Source organism: Nerophis ophidion, linkage group LG07 (assembly GCF_033978795.1).
Source record: "Nerophis ophidion isolate RoL-2023_Sa linkage group LG07, RoL_Noph_v1.0, whole genome shotgun sequence".
Lineage (NCBI taxonomy): Eukaryota > Metazoa > Chordata > Actinopteri > Syngnathiformes > Syngnathidae > Nerophis > Nerophis ophidion.
In genome coordinates, this window is record NC_084617.1 from 51,246,862 (window position 1) to 51,262,251 (window position 15,390).

The following is a 15,390-nucleotide window of genomic DNA, read 5'->3' on the forward strand; positions in this document are numbered from 1 at the left end:
AGTGTACACGCCCTTCCTGAGATGCAAAAGTATACAAGCCTCACATTTACACAACCATCTAATTACAGTTTATCTTCTAAAGCAGTGGTCCCCAACCACCGATTGGTACCGGGCCACACAAGAAATAAAAAAAAACAATTAAAAAAAAAAACATAAATGTTCTTTTTTTTTCAATTATTAAATCAACATAAAAAACACAATATATACATTATATATCAATATAGATCAATACAGTCTGCAGGGATACAGTCCGTAAGCACACATTATTGTATTTCTTTATGAAAAAAACAAACAAAAAAACCCAGTACGTGGGACAAATTTTCAAGTGTTGACCGGTCGGCAGCTACAAAAAGGTTGGGGAACACTGTTCTAAAGGGACAATACAAAAAAATAAATGGATATGTTTTACAGCTGTCAATGTACTGCTCGTGAGAGTGTACTCACCTTTGAGAGAAATTGTGCATGTACAATCTAAAATGTGATAACTAATCAAGAACAATTTCACAATCAGAGTTTACTCATGCTCACTTTTTAAAGGAAGATTTTTCAGGTAAGAAACATGGACTGTATTATGGACTGTATTAGTACACCCTGTTGGTATGTTAACACCTGTTTTAAACTACACGAATAGTTCACTCTCTAGATCGGATGTATATGAGAAGTGCTAGGATCAGATAGAGAGAAAACAGAACCCAAATATCCACTCTGCTTGGGAGAGGTCGACAGGGTGGAAAAAAAGGTAGTGGGGGGAGAGACACCATCTTTAGAGAATGCGCTTGACTTTACACAGCTATGTTTTCTCTCCAGCGCAATGTAAAGTGCTTTCAGTCACTAGAGAAAAAGCGCTATATACAGTGGGGCAAAAAAGTATTTAGTCAGCCACCGATTGCGCAAGTTCTCCCACTTAAAATGATGACAGAGGTCTGTAATTTTCATCATAGGTACACTTCAACTGTGAGAGACAGAATGTGAAAAAAAAATCCAGGAATTCACATTGTAGGAATTTTAAAGAATTTATTAGTAAATTATGGTGGAAAATAAGTATTTGGTCAACCATTCAAAGCTCTCACTGATGGAAGGAGGTTTTGGCCCCAAATCTCACGATACATGGCCCAATTCATTGTTTCCTTAACACGGATCAATCGTCCTGTCCCCTTAGCAGAAAAACAACCCCAAAGCATGATGTTTCCAACCCTGTGCTTCACAGTAGCTATGGTGTTCTTGGGATGCAACTCAGTATTCTCCTTCCTCCAAACACGACGAGTTGAGTTTATACCAAAATGGATACATGGATGATACAGCAGAGGATTGGGAGAATGGCATGTGGTCAGATGAAACCAAAATAGAACTTTTTGGTATAAACTAAGCTCTTCGTATTTGGAGGAAGAAGAATACTGAGTTGCATCCCAAGAACACCAAACCTACTGTGAAGCATGGGGGTGGAAACATCATGCTTTGGGGTTGTTTTTTTGCTAAGGGGACAGGACGATTGATCCGTGTTAAGGAAAGAATGAATGAAGCAAAGTATCGTGAGATTTTGAGCCAAAATCTCCTTCCATCAGTGAGAGCTTTGAATGGTTGACCAAATACTTATTTTCCACCATAATTTACAAATAAAATCTTTAAAATTCCTACAATGTGAATTCCTGGAGACACTTCTGTCTCTCACAGTTGAAGTGTACCTATGATGAAAATTACAGACCTCTGTCATCATTTTAGGTGGGAGAACTTGCACAATCGGCGGCTGACTAAATACTTTTTTGCCCCACTGTAAATGTAATAAACTTATAATAATACACTTAGTTTCACACTTCACATTAGTTTTGGGCGATACTACACATTTGAGTATCGATCCAGGGTATCATACCAATATTGATACTTCATCATTGAATGATCACAATTATAATCAGACAAAAACACAGGATGGTGGTGTTACAATATCAATTAAATATTTAAATTATTTCCTAGTATTGGCTCTGAATCCTAAATCCTCTTGTATCCAGAGACTTATTTCCTGAGTTTGTACCCAAAAACAAAAATGACTAAATATTTTTAGGATAATAAAAAATATCAATTTAACCACTGTAGTTTTGACCGTGTTAGGGCTGGGCGGTATACCGTTATTATAGTTAATACCTATTTTAGAAAGAGAGATATATTTGAGATTATACCGTGAACCGGTATCTTTTGATGTGCCTTTAATTTGGCTGTTTGCTCTTCTCTGCCCCAGTGAATTCCCCTTGGCTCGACCCTGCCCCCTTGCGTGTTTACGTAGGCTTTTCTGACGCACAATGACGCGACACAACACATTTTTCAAAAGAATACGGCGGCTACGGCGCCAACTTCTCAACTCCCAAGTGATGCTTTGGTCACCCCATTTGCATTTGGCTATTGATGAGTGACTACAGCTTTATTTAAACATACACCAATTTGTTTGAGAACCTATATCTGTCCTTGTAGCGACTTTATCACTAATCTCATCTGTTTATGTTGTTCAATTTCTGTTAGCAACTTAGCACAAATGTCTGGTACTCCTTAGCTTGAAAGTGCCTCTCCGCATAGCCCGTGAGGAGTAGTTGCAAACTGAACAGCCAGCGGCTTTCCTTGCAGTGAGCGAGTAGAAGCTTCATCTATACCAGAGAACAAGCTACACGTTACTACATACAGCAAAAAATATCTGAATACTCTCAGCACTGCTTATCTAGCCATAAAACACTTATGCAACCTTAAGCACTTTGCACGTTTTGCTTAATATAACGGTATAGAGTCGTGGTCAAAAGTTTACCCACACTTGTAAAGAACATAATGGGATGATTGTCTTGAGTTTCCAGAGATTTCCACAACTCTTATTTTTTTGTGATGGAGTTATTGGAGCACATACCTGTTGGTCACCGAAAACATTAATAGAGTTTGGTTCTTTTATGAATTTATTATGGGTTTACTGAAAATGTGACCAAATCTGCTGGGTCAAAAGTATACATAGAGCAATGTTATTATTTGGTTACATGTCCTTTGGCAAGTTTCACTGCAATAAGGCGCTTTTGGTAGACATCCACAAGCTTTTGGCCAGCTTCTGGTTGAATTTTTGACCACTCCTCTTGACAAAATTAGTGCAGTTCAGCTAAATTTGTTGGTTTTCTGACATGGACTTGTTTCTTCAGCATTGTCCACGTTTAAGTCAGGACTTTGGGAAGGCCATTCTATAACCTTAATTCTAGCCTGATTTAGCCATTCCTTTACCATTTTTGACGTGTGTTTAGGGTCATTGTCCTGTTGGAACACCCAACTGCACCCTAGACCCTACCTCCGGGCTGAGGAATGTAGGTTGTCCTGAAGAATTTGGAGGTAATCCTCCTTTTTCATTGTCCCATTTATACTGTAAAGCGCCAGTTCCATTGGCAGCAAAACAGGCCCAGAGCATAACAATACCAACCCCATGTTGACGGTAGGAATGGTGTTCTTGGGATTAAAGGCCTCACCTATTCTCCTTCACAAGTCTAAGTAAACATTTGACCACGACTGTATATATGAAAATACTGGGCTATCAGTTTTGGTCCATATCGCCCAGCCCTAGACCATACACTGATACTATACTTGGTATCGTTACTGTTGAGGATATTAGTATCGATCCGCCCACCTCTGTTTACATTCAAGAGCTCTAGCTTAGCGGTTATCCTATCCTCCTACGGTGTGAGGCATGTTTAGCTGGTCGTCGTCCTCAAGTGATGATACTTGTGTCATGATCCCACATGACAGTTGGGACGAGGATTGTTATTTTCCTGTGCTTAGAATGCCTTCTGTCACACCGCGGTGAGGGAAGTCTTGTTTGTTTTTCTGTCTTGTGATCTATGTGTTTCATTTTGAAAAGCTACCCTCTTGTTTCAGATCACGGGTCCTTCCTCTTGTGTCACCAGTCTGACGTCATACTTGATTCCTGATTGTTTCCACCTGTTCCCCATCCCTCCCACGTCCCATTTAAGCTCACTTCTCCGTTTGTCCTTTGCCAGATCGTCTCGTTTATCGTGCCTTCTAGCGTCCATGTTCATGTCCATGTCCATGTCCTTGATTCCCTCCTTGCCTTGCTCCTTTTTTTCTGGTTCTCCTTATTTTTGATCATAGCAGTTATTTTTTTGCTATAATTTTGAGTTTACTTTTTCCTCCTTCGAGCGTCCTTAGTTTTCCTTCGTCGACCTAATTGGTGAGTTTTTGTTGTTCCAAATTTCATTTGATTTCCTCAGTGATTGAGTGATTTTTTTGTTTACTCATAGATATTGTATTTGTGTATATTATTAGAGTTTTTTTTCTTCCTGTTGGAGCACTTTTGGTTAATTATTCTTGCTATCCAATTTTTGTTATTTTTTTCTTAAAAGTAGGATTCCTCCTTATTTTTTTGGAGTGATTTTTGAGTTAAGTGTTTATCCTCGGATTTATTTTCCGTACGTTATATACATTTTTGTGAGATACTTTTTCACGGGAGGTTAAAAGTTATTTCAAAATAAAAGCTGTTATTTTTGGAAACTTCCTCTCTGCATCCGGGTCCTCTCATTATCTCTAAGTCGTAACACCTTCCTGGCCTGGTGCTATTGTTTTGTCAGTATTTTCTGTTTTGTCTCTGTTTTGAAGCACATTTACTATCTGTTCCTTGTCCTGTTGCACACCTGTTCTTCATTGTTATTTCGTTCTATTTAGTTCCACCTGGTTCCCTCTTCCAGGGCTGGATCATTGTTTGTTTTGTGTTTTGTTTAACTTTGTGTCTGCATAGCTTTCCCTATGCTTCCAGTGCACTTCCCGGCTGCACCATAGCTTTTGCGTTGTCATTATATACAGAATACTTTTACCTGCATACCATCTGACGTCCTTTTCATCTTGGGGTCACATTGCAAGCATCACTCACTGGGGCCTGACAGCTTGTAAGAAACGTGATATATTTGACGCCATAGGGGCAACATTTGCTGATTGAGCAGCGGCTTTGCACTCAGCACTGTTTCCAAAAAGAAGTTTGGAAAAATATATTGCGGACGCGTTTACTCGCTTGCCGCTGTCAAATGTGTAGGACACAGCGACAATGTGTCCCACACAATAGCCAAATGTGTGAAGGTGTGTCCAAACTTTTGGCTTGTACTGTATCTCACGCCACCCTAAATGCCTAGCCTACAAATGCATGTGAGTAAACACACTTGAAATAAAATATATATTTATGTATGTTAACATCAACTTAGACACTCTACTTACCCGTTATGTATGGCCGCCCTCCAGCCAGTGCTGTTTGTGACGCCTATGGTGAAGATGGAGAAGATGAAGAAGAAACAGGCCATGCCGAAGCACATCTTGTAGACAGCAGAGTAACCCACCAGGGTCTTGCAGTTCGTCCCTGCATTCATCTTCTCGCACAACTCACTGTAGAAGGGGATCTAAGTGACAACATTCACACAAAGCCAAAATGGATTAGCTCGGGTTTGTAATGAACAGGATTGAAAACCCAAGTCACACACGCATACACCTCCCGCTACCTCCGCTCATGTTTGCCCAAGCCTTAGTGAAAAGGTCTATAGTGTCTATTCTGAGCGTTACGCCTCTAAAAAGGGTCAACAGAAGAGTGAACAGGCGGGAACAACAACCCCTTATTTTTCTCCTCGAAGCCTTCTTTCATGGCATGATGGCCGAAGCCTGTTAGGAAAGCATTACAACCCGTGTTCAGTGTCCACACACAGGCCATACAACATTAACAGTCAACTGCAAGTGGAGACCTCACAGGATGATCCTTGAAATCCCAAAAATCAAATACACTTAGTCCTAGAAGAGGCCTTGAATATGTGAGGCAGATAAGGAGTTTGCTGCGGCCTTCACTGCTTAGTGTCAATAGACAAGATGCTTTTTAAAGAATGAGAAATGTTTGTCCCTGTCATATGTAAGCAGAGTTATGGCCTCAGTTTGAAGCAGTGTCAGATCAATGCTTTGGGTAGAAAGGCTTTGTGTCATGTTGAGGAGCACATTAGCATGTCCATTAAAAAAGGCAAGGGGATGACTGTTTCAAACCGCTGTAAATCTCAGAGCCCTCATTCGTACAATGGTTGCTCTCTTTGCCGAGGACTTCCCGCTGAGTGAGACTGCAATAGAAAGTGTGTGTGAGTGTGTGTGTGTGTGTAACTCAGTCAGAAAGCAATGCATGGAGATAACAAAAAGCATGTTTTGTCTGCATAGGCTTTTCACAGGGCAGTACTACTCTAACAAAGAGACACACAGTAGAGGACATTTTATTGTGACTAACTCCAGACACTGGTAAATTAAAAGATTAAAAAAATAAAATTAAAATAAAACATTCTTGAAAGGCTGGTGTAAAAATAACACCCTCGAGTAGGGCTGAACGATTTTGAGAAAAAACCTAATTGCTCTTTTTCTTTCCAAAGTTGAAATTGTGATTCAGTTTGCGATTTTATACGTTATAAATTCAAAAAACTGCTTAAGTGTCGAGTGATTGAAGACGTGCTACTTTTAGAGTGTCAAACAACCAATTACAGCAATATGCAATAATTTATGTTAAAAAAAATGTGGCTTTACACAGATAGAGAGTTTGTCTACCTGAAGAAATAATCCATAAAAACTATACAATGTTTGTAATGTAATGTAATCATAATACACAATAATAATGCAATAACCATTCAGAAGGATATTAACTTTTATTTTTCAAAATTGTAGAATTGTTTACCATTGTACAGCAATTAGGAAGTAAATAATGTTATCACAAATAAATTATCACAACAATTAAATGTACTTATTTCTGTAAGTAAAAATTGTATTTAAATGAATATTTAACATCTTAAAGGGGATTTGTTTCCCAGTTGAAAGTACTAAGACGTTGTGATCATGGCATTCTTGCTTGTTCATCCGTGTTGATGGGCTCATATTGCCCATCCAATTTAAAGCTGAAATATTCCCACAACGGGACATTTGGCTTTGTCATCATATTTTGTTTGCTACTAATTTTTTTTTACTTTCCGGAACTTACTCGCGAGTCGCGAGGCTCTCTGTCTGTGGAACGGTGGCACTCTTGCGCCAAAGATCGTGTATGACTGAATAGATGGCTCACTGCGATCCAGTAATTCTACTGTTAAATAAACAAGCTCAGGTGCTGAGAGCAATGCACATAGTGAGACGTCTTTATCCCTGTTTCAAGCAACAAAATAACAACAATTCTAAATGGCGAACATGTCTGTCACTCAAATGCTGGTGACGGCAGAAAAAACAAACAAACCTCAGGCTTTTCCAGTTACGTTATCACACTAACTAAAATCTTGATGCCGATTAATCGTGCAGCCCTACCTAGGAGTGTCTTTTTGCTACATTTACAGTCAGTGTCCTAGATACTTAGAGTTGACACAAGTAACACATTTGGACACTTTTGGATTCCAGAGTATGTGCAAAGTACTGTAGGACAAAGAGTACTCAGGACAAAAGGCCATATGTCAATTGGAACTGATAGAAAATATGTGGAGTATATGGAGTATAGAAAGAGTATATGTAAATAATCTGCCCTTCTGCAAATACTGTCTACAAGTGTATGAATCGGACTTTTATCTATTCAACTGAGTGATGGACAAAGTTGGAAGTATACAATTAATTAAGATAAAGAATTATTGAGAGTTGAGAATAAATTAATACCGTATTTTTCGGACTAAAAGTCACAGTTTTTTTATAGTTTGGCCAGGGGTGTGACTTATACTCAAGAGCGACTTGTGTGTGAAATTAACACATTACCGTAAAATATCAAATAACATTATTTAGCTCATTCACGTAAGAGACTAGACGTATAAGATTTCATGAGATTTATCGATTAGGAGTGACAGATTGTTTAGTAAACGTATAGCATGTTCTGTATGTTATAGTTATTTGAATGACTCTTACCATAATATGTTACGTTAACATAGCAGGCACCTTCTCAGTTGGTTATTTATGAGTCATATAACGTACACTTATTCAGCCTGTTGTTCACTATTCTTTATTTATTTTAAATTGCCTTTCAAATGTCTATTCTTGGTGTTGGGTTTTATCAAATAAATTTCCCCCCAAAAATGAGACTTATTATCCAGTGTGACTTACATATATTTTTTCCTTCTTTATTATGCATTTTCCGCAGGTGCAACTTATACTCCGGAGTGACTTATAGTCCGAAAAATATGGTAGTTAAGATTACTCATCAAATCCTAAAACCTAAGTAAGACTAGAGTACATTCTTATTCATACACAATCTGTAAGGCACAACTCTATTGACTATTAGTCACATGATACATACAGTACATTCAGAAAATTATTTCTTGCACGTTAGACTTTAATAAGTTAATTGATGGAACGATAAATGAAAATTAACTCTGGAAGTTTGCCTTTCAAATGTCTATCGATAAATTTCCATGTTCGTGTGTGTTTGTTTTCTTTGTCTTTCACTCTCAGCACCTGAGCGCGTTCCACAATCTTTATCTCTGTGAGCGGAGGGGGGATTGCTAGCTTCCGATAGCGACAGTGCTTCGCTAGTCACGACTTTCTAGTGAGAAGCACCACAAGGAAACAAAAATTAGGGGGAGAATATGATTGCAAAGTCAAATATCCAGTTCAAACCGAATGATCAAAATTAGCCAATCAACACAGAAGACCAAGCTGGTATGCTAACTTTGTCGAGGAAAAAATGGCAAAAAAACAAAAACAAACAAAAATGCGACTAAGTTTTTCGAACTGAGGGAAAACAATTGCAATTTTTGCCAACAGATTTAGAGTCCATTTGATTCTTGTTCACTTAATTAGGATAAACAAAAGTTATTGACCTTCCAATTGCAATGGTTACAAAATACTAATGAAAAATATGTTTATTGCAATTGAAAGGGATACTTGTATTGCTATAATCATGACATGATCACATTAGTACTTAATTTAATCTCAAAATAATGCTGACAATAACATCGCAATAATTTGAGGGACAACAATATATAATTTGTTATCGGCCCAGGCCGGTTTCAAGTGTCTGCAACCTTTGTATTTTCCTAATATCGCGGAGTGTCACTGTACTTACATTCACTTTAATCGCATCTTCTACTGTAGGGGACATCATGATGACACAGACGATGGTGACCAGCAGGAAATAGAGGGTGTACATGAATCGGGTGCCCGTGGACTGTTTGATTTTAGGGCAGCAGTTGCAGCAGCATGAGCACGCCGCTGAGCCACAGCAGCAGGCCAGCTAGAATGTGGAGGAACGAAGAAAAGATGGGAAAAGCATTTAAGACCATGACAACTTCAGAAGTTAACACATTCTTTGAAGTCATCTAGACAAATATGTGTGTAAAATAACAGTTGGCAAACCAGGATGAGGTTTTTGTTATGTCATCAGATATCATATACGGACTTTAAGTTATGCAATCTGCTGCAACAACACCCGAGAACCAGAAAGATGTCACAGGTTACAGAAAAAGGATGCTATAAAATTTAAAAAGGTGTTGGCTTGTGGGTTTAAAATCCTTCCTCTTTTTCAACTTTTACAACCACAACCAAACATGTGCCAACTTCCTGGACACGCACTGGTCTCTGTGCTGCAACCATGTACAGTAGACCAGTGGTACCCAACCTTTTTGTAGCTGCGGACCGGTCAACGCTTGAAAGGGGAGTTTTTTTTTTTTTTTTCATAAAGAAATACAATCATGTGTGCTTATGCGGACTGTATCCCTGCAGACTGTATTGATCTATATTGATATGTAATGTATATACTGTGTTTTTTAGGTTGATTTAATAATAATAAAAAAAAAATCAAATAATAATAATAATAATATATATATATATATATATCTTTTTTTTTTAACTTCTTGTGGTTGGGGACCACTGCTGTAGACGTCACCAGGCAGGATGAGGTGGATCCAGAGACTACAATTAAAAATCTTTCTCTTTCCAAAACTAAACGTCATGTTGCTAGTGCAGGGGTCGGGAACCTTTTTGGCTGAGAGAGCCAAAAAGCCAAATATTTTAACATTTATTTCCGTAAGAGCCATAAAATATTTTTTTTAAGACTGAACACAACTAAACGTGTGCATTTTTAAGTAAGACCAACATTTCTAGAGTATAATAGGGCTCTTATTCTTTGTAATAACATTGTTATTCTGAAGCTAACTGTGGAGGGGGCGTGGCCTGCCGGACTGCAGTGAACTGGGGTGTGCCAGGACCAGCCTCTAAATCAGCCACAGGTGCGTAGACGGCCCACCTGGGCCTTGTTATCTAATCACCTGTCGCTCTGTTATAAGCAGCAGCTAGGAGGAGAGACGGTGTTGGGGCTGGAACCAGAGTGCGAGCAAAAACGAAAGAGAAAAAGACAATTGCTGGAAATCAACTGAGAGACTTATTGAAAAATAAAACAATATTGTAACCCTGAAACAGGCTCTCATGTCGGTGCTTGATGGTCTGCAGAACCCCCAGGAGGGTAAGCCCCACACTAACCAATAATAAACAAATAACTTCTTACCATTAACGCAACTTCCTGAACAGGTGCGGTAGAAAACAGATGGATGGATTAAAAATGCATGAGAATGTTTTATATTTTGAACACTATTTTTAACACTGTGATTACAAGTGGATTTATTCATTACTTATCGTGTTAAGCAATGCCAGTTCAGATTTATCCGAGAGCCAGATGCAGTCATCAAAAGAGCCACATCTGGCTCCCGAGCCATAGGTTCCTTACCCCTGTGCTAGTGTGTCTGCCTGATATTCGAGTGAGAAACGAAAACATTTTCTCTCTATATTTGTATTCACTAGAACCGCCCCACCCTGCTTCTGCAAGTTCTCCATCAACATGTATAGTAGAACATGCACCACCTTAGTGGGAGGTGCTGGGATTATTGAGCTGTGGTTCTGATTGGAGGGGCTGTGTGGGTTTTGGTTGCCTGAGGGCTTTCACACAATATTTTCCACTACACTTTCTTCCCAGAATTTGCAGCCATTAGTGTACATGATTTGAACGTCTCAATGAACGCATTATACTTAAGTGTCTATCTGAAACCTACTTAGTACATCACATAGTAAATACACTCATGCATGCTATTGTATTATTAAAACCTGAACACCATAGCAAGTGCTAGTGATGTGCGATATTAGTCATTTTTACATCATATATCCTATCGTATGATATAATTTTCTATCGTTTGTATTTTAATTTATATGTCTACGCTGCGGCTAAAGTAACTGCAGCAAAACTGCTCCTTTACGTCACTTGAAAATACATTACGACAAGAGCCGGCAGCAGCATGGATGTCAACACAAGCAAAGACGGGTTAGAACAACAAAAGCTAAACCAACAAAACCTGAAGAAGAACTAGTAGCAAAAAGAATAACTTTATTGTTTGGATTAAAAACATGTCAGACACCAACCAAACAACGGTAGGTTATAGCTGCAAAACATGCCGCCAACAAGTCGTTGCTAGGGACTTACACATGTCTATTTTTTTATATCCCTTGTAGAAACGGCATGAAGAACAGCACAGAGAACAGTGGTAAATTGCGGGAAAATATGTTACCTCAAAACCATGACGTGGAGAAAAAACGGTAATTACTGTCTAAGACAAGCAGTCAACCCAGCAGACACTGGGAAATTACATAAATTCATGTGTTTACATGGACCTTGTATACATTGTCAAAAAGAAGGGCTAATACTTAAAACAAATAATTTTGTGTTTTATTTGTCTTCTCCAGATTATATATAAAATACAACACGTGTTTTACAAAAAAAGAAAAGATAAGCAAACTGGCATTGATTTCGGGTGTATATACATACTTTAAAAAAAAATATATATACTGTGATATAGTGTGCATATATGTATATATATATAAATATATATATATATATATATATATATATATATATATATATATGTATAAACGCACAGAAAAGTCCAAAAGTTTGGACACACCTTCTCATTCAATGTGTTTTCATAACTATTTACATTTTAGATTGTCAATGAAGACATTAAAACTATGAATGAACACATGTGGAGTTATGTACTTTAGAAAAAAAGGTGAAATAACTGAGAACATGTTTTCAGTTATTTCATACATGTTTTCATTAATGCTTTGCACACTCAATGAGCTTCAAGCACTCTTAAAGCTCATTGAGAGAATGCCAAGAGTGTGCAAAGTAGTAATCAGAGCAAATTGTGGCTATTTTGAAGAAACTAAAATATAAAACAAGTTTTCAGTTATTTAACCTTTTTTTGTTAAGTACATAACTCCACATGTGTTCATTAATAGTTTTGATGCCTTCAGTGACAATCTACAATAGTCATGAAAAGAAAGAAAACGCATTGAATGAGAAGGTGTGTCCAAACTTTTGGCCTGTACTGTATATACAGGATATGTATGTTTATATGTATATGTGTATATATATATATATATATATATATATATATATATATATATATATATATATATATATCAGGGCTTTTTTTAATATCTCAATATTTTTAGGCCATATCGCAATACACGATATATATTTCGATATTTTGCCTTAGCCTTGAATTAACACTTGATGCATATAATCACAGCAGTATGATGATTCTATGTATCTACATTAAAACATTCTTGTTCATACTGCATTAATACTCATTTTAAACTTTCAAGCAGAGAAGGAAATCACAACTAAGTCAATTGACCAAAACTGTATTTATTAAACAGTTATTGGCAGGTGACTTTTCAAATGACGCTACATATTAGCAGTAATGCTACTTTTGATAGCAACGCTTGTACCCCACACTCGACAAATTAAAGTTGTCTAGGATAGGATAGATCTTTAATGTCATTGCACAAGTACAACAAAATTAAATTTTCGGCACAGTCCCGCTAAGAGCAGGCATATGTTACAGGGGGGGCAAGACGAGACCGCCAACGGATCAGCCACTTACGGCGCTCCTTAAAAAGGTGAGAAAAGGGTGACATTGGGAGGGAGGTGGTGGGGTAAAAAAATATCAGTCTGAGGCTAAACCCTCAGTAGTGTTCCAGGAAAAGGGGTCCAAGGAAAAAACCTCACATAGCATGGCACACATTAAACAAGGTACGTATATCACACCAACTTGCAACAAAGGGAGGGGTGGGTTTGAGGATACACCGCTGCCGCTATATAGCGCTGCTCAGCCATCCACAGCCCCAGAGGAATTAAGCGGTGGTGAAGGAGTTGATTCGAGGGTGGGGGTCGTGTCTATTTGACATATTCCCGTTTGAAGCCGAACCACCGCCAGACGATGGACCCTCTGCTGTTTTTCTTGGGAATTAATTCTTCCTTCATTTGTTACCAGATTCGCACCTTCTTTCTCTCTTATTACCACTCGCACGTCTCTGCTTGCATCACAGATAACGTTAAGCATGCTGCTACCTCCCGGCTCCGCAAGGGCGTATACGTATGTGACGTATGACGTGACAGTATGTGACGTATGTAAGAAGGTGCGCTTACTGTCTGTGAGAAGGAGACACAAAGAGTGGGAAGAGTATACGTTCAACTGCGTGAGAACGTATACTCGAATATCACGATATAGTCATTTTCTATATCGCACAGAGACTAACCCGTGATATATCGTGCATATCGATGTATCGCCCAGCCCTAATATATACCGTATTTCCTTGAATTGCCGCAGGGCATATAGTATACACCTGCCTTGAATTACTGCCGGGTCAAACTCGCTTTCCAAAATAATTAGCACATGCTTAGTATTACCGCCTGGTCAAACTCGTGACGTCACGAGTGACACTTCCCCTGTCATCATTTTCAAAATGGAGGAGGCTGATTTCAATACCGGTAATTTGAAATCGCATAAAGGGAAGAAGATTAAGAGCTATTTAGTAGAATTTAAGGACCAAGCTTACATCACACTCAAATTTTTACTGCATACCTTTGGTAAGTGCTGGAGTGAGAAGAGGTTTTAAAATAATTAGCGCATGCTTACTTTTACCGCATCTCTTTGGTAAGCGCAGGAGTGAGAATAGGTTTTAAATTAATTAGCGCCCCGGCGGCAATTCAAGGAAATACGGTATATAAAGTATTGGGATATAAAATTACTTATATCGGGATATATATATTTCACACAGTACTAGCAGGTCCCTAAATTTCATTCATTTGTGTACCTGCTAAGCCTCTAAGTTCTTTAGCAAAATAAATGACTTGAAGGGTAAAAACAACACAAATTGAAGCTATAAGTGCATATTAATACAAAGCTGTAGGCTACTGAAATGTTGAGGCAGGAGTTTTTGGGCACCTCATGATTCACAGACAGGCTTCCTTGTTTTAATTTCTGTGCCTACTAAAACCACAGAATGCCCAGACGCTTTAAACCCAGTCGCTGCTTGCAGCTCAAAAAGTTTTCTTATTGTATCTACTATCTTTACAATCATATCATTGGCTTACAGACATGTTGTGGCACTGTTTAGATATTATACTCTTTCCTGACTTACTAACCTACTTGCAAATTTTCTCCTTTTTGCTAGTACCCCTCTGCTGTATTGCGGTTCCAGTTAGATTTTTGTTTAATTGTTCAGAGCACTGATTGTTTTGTTTCACATACAAGCTAGCTTAGCACCGTGGCTAGCAAAGCTTGTCCTCTCCTTCCTCCGTATGCATTCGTCCCAAACCACCTGTATTACTTTATTGATCATATACGTACAATAAATATTCAATATCTGTGCATTTGTTCGTGGATTCAGAATCGTCCACATTCCAATCTCGATGCATCAATGAATCAATACTTTTCTCTACCTCTATTAAACAGGCAGACTGGCCACATGATACAATTTAAGAACCAAACCTCAAGCCCATCATGGTATATCATATTTGTAGCTCCTCGTAATACATCAACACGATATGAGATCAATGATTGTAAACAAGTTATGTACCTAATTATTTAAGAATGTATTCCGTTTGCCTTGCAGCCATGCATGGAAGAAATCTTAGGCCCCGTTTACACTAAGCCGGATAAGGTTATCCAGGGTAAATCCCATCTAACCTTATCCCTGTCCACACACACACACACACACACACACACAAAGTCGTTTAAGACCCCCTAAACCCCGCCGTCAGTCGGCGCAACGCGACCTAATACGCATGTGCGGAAAATACGCACGTCATTAACCCTCCAGTGTTGCTTTGTGTGCAAGTTCTTAAATTTTACTTATCTGAACAATATCCAGTGTTGTGGTACTTCCATTAACTGGAATCCAGTGTGCTGTGAGGCCCTATTGTAGTGAATCACACCTGAGCCATCATCTGGATGACTCGCCTCCATATTTTCAGTGGTTAGCTCAGAGTTATAAAACCTCTTTATTATGAAGCTGGCTGTGGTGCCTTCTTTCTGATGTCACTTCCTGTGTGGGGAACCGCCT

The 15,390-nt window shown here is 38.5% G+C and overlaps 1 protein-coding gene across 3 annotated transcripts in view; it reads right to left on the reverse strand.

Moving 5' to 3' along the window:
- The window catches only part of serinc5 (serine incorporator 5), a 65,198-nt gene that overhangs the window by 19,541 nt on the left and 30,267 nt on the right, over positions 1 to 15,390 (reverse strand). For all 3 annotated transcript variants that reach the window (XM_061906371.1, XM_061906370.1, XM_061906369.1), the window contains exons 2-3: positions 9,059 to 9,226; positions 5,233 to 5,411 (exon numbers count right to left, since the gene is read on the reverse strand). In XM_061906371.1, the coding sequence (XP_061762355.1) occupies positions 5,233 to 5,411; positions 9,059 to 9,226 (347 nt within the window). The remainder of the gene's footprint in view (positions 1 to 5,232; positions 5,412 to 9,058; positions 9,227 to 15,390) is intronic.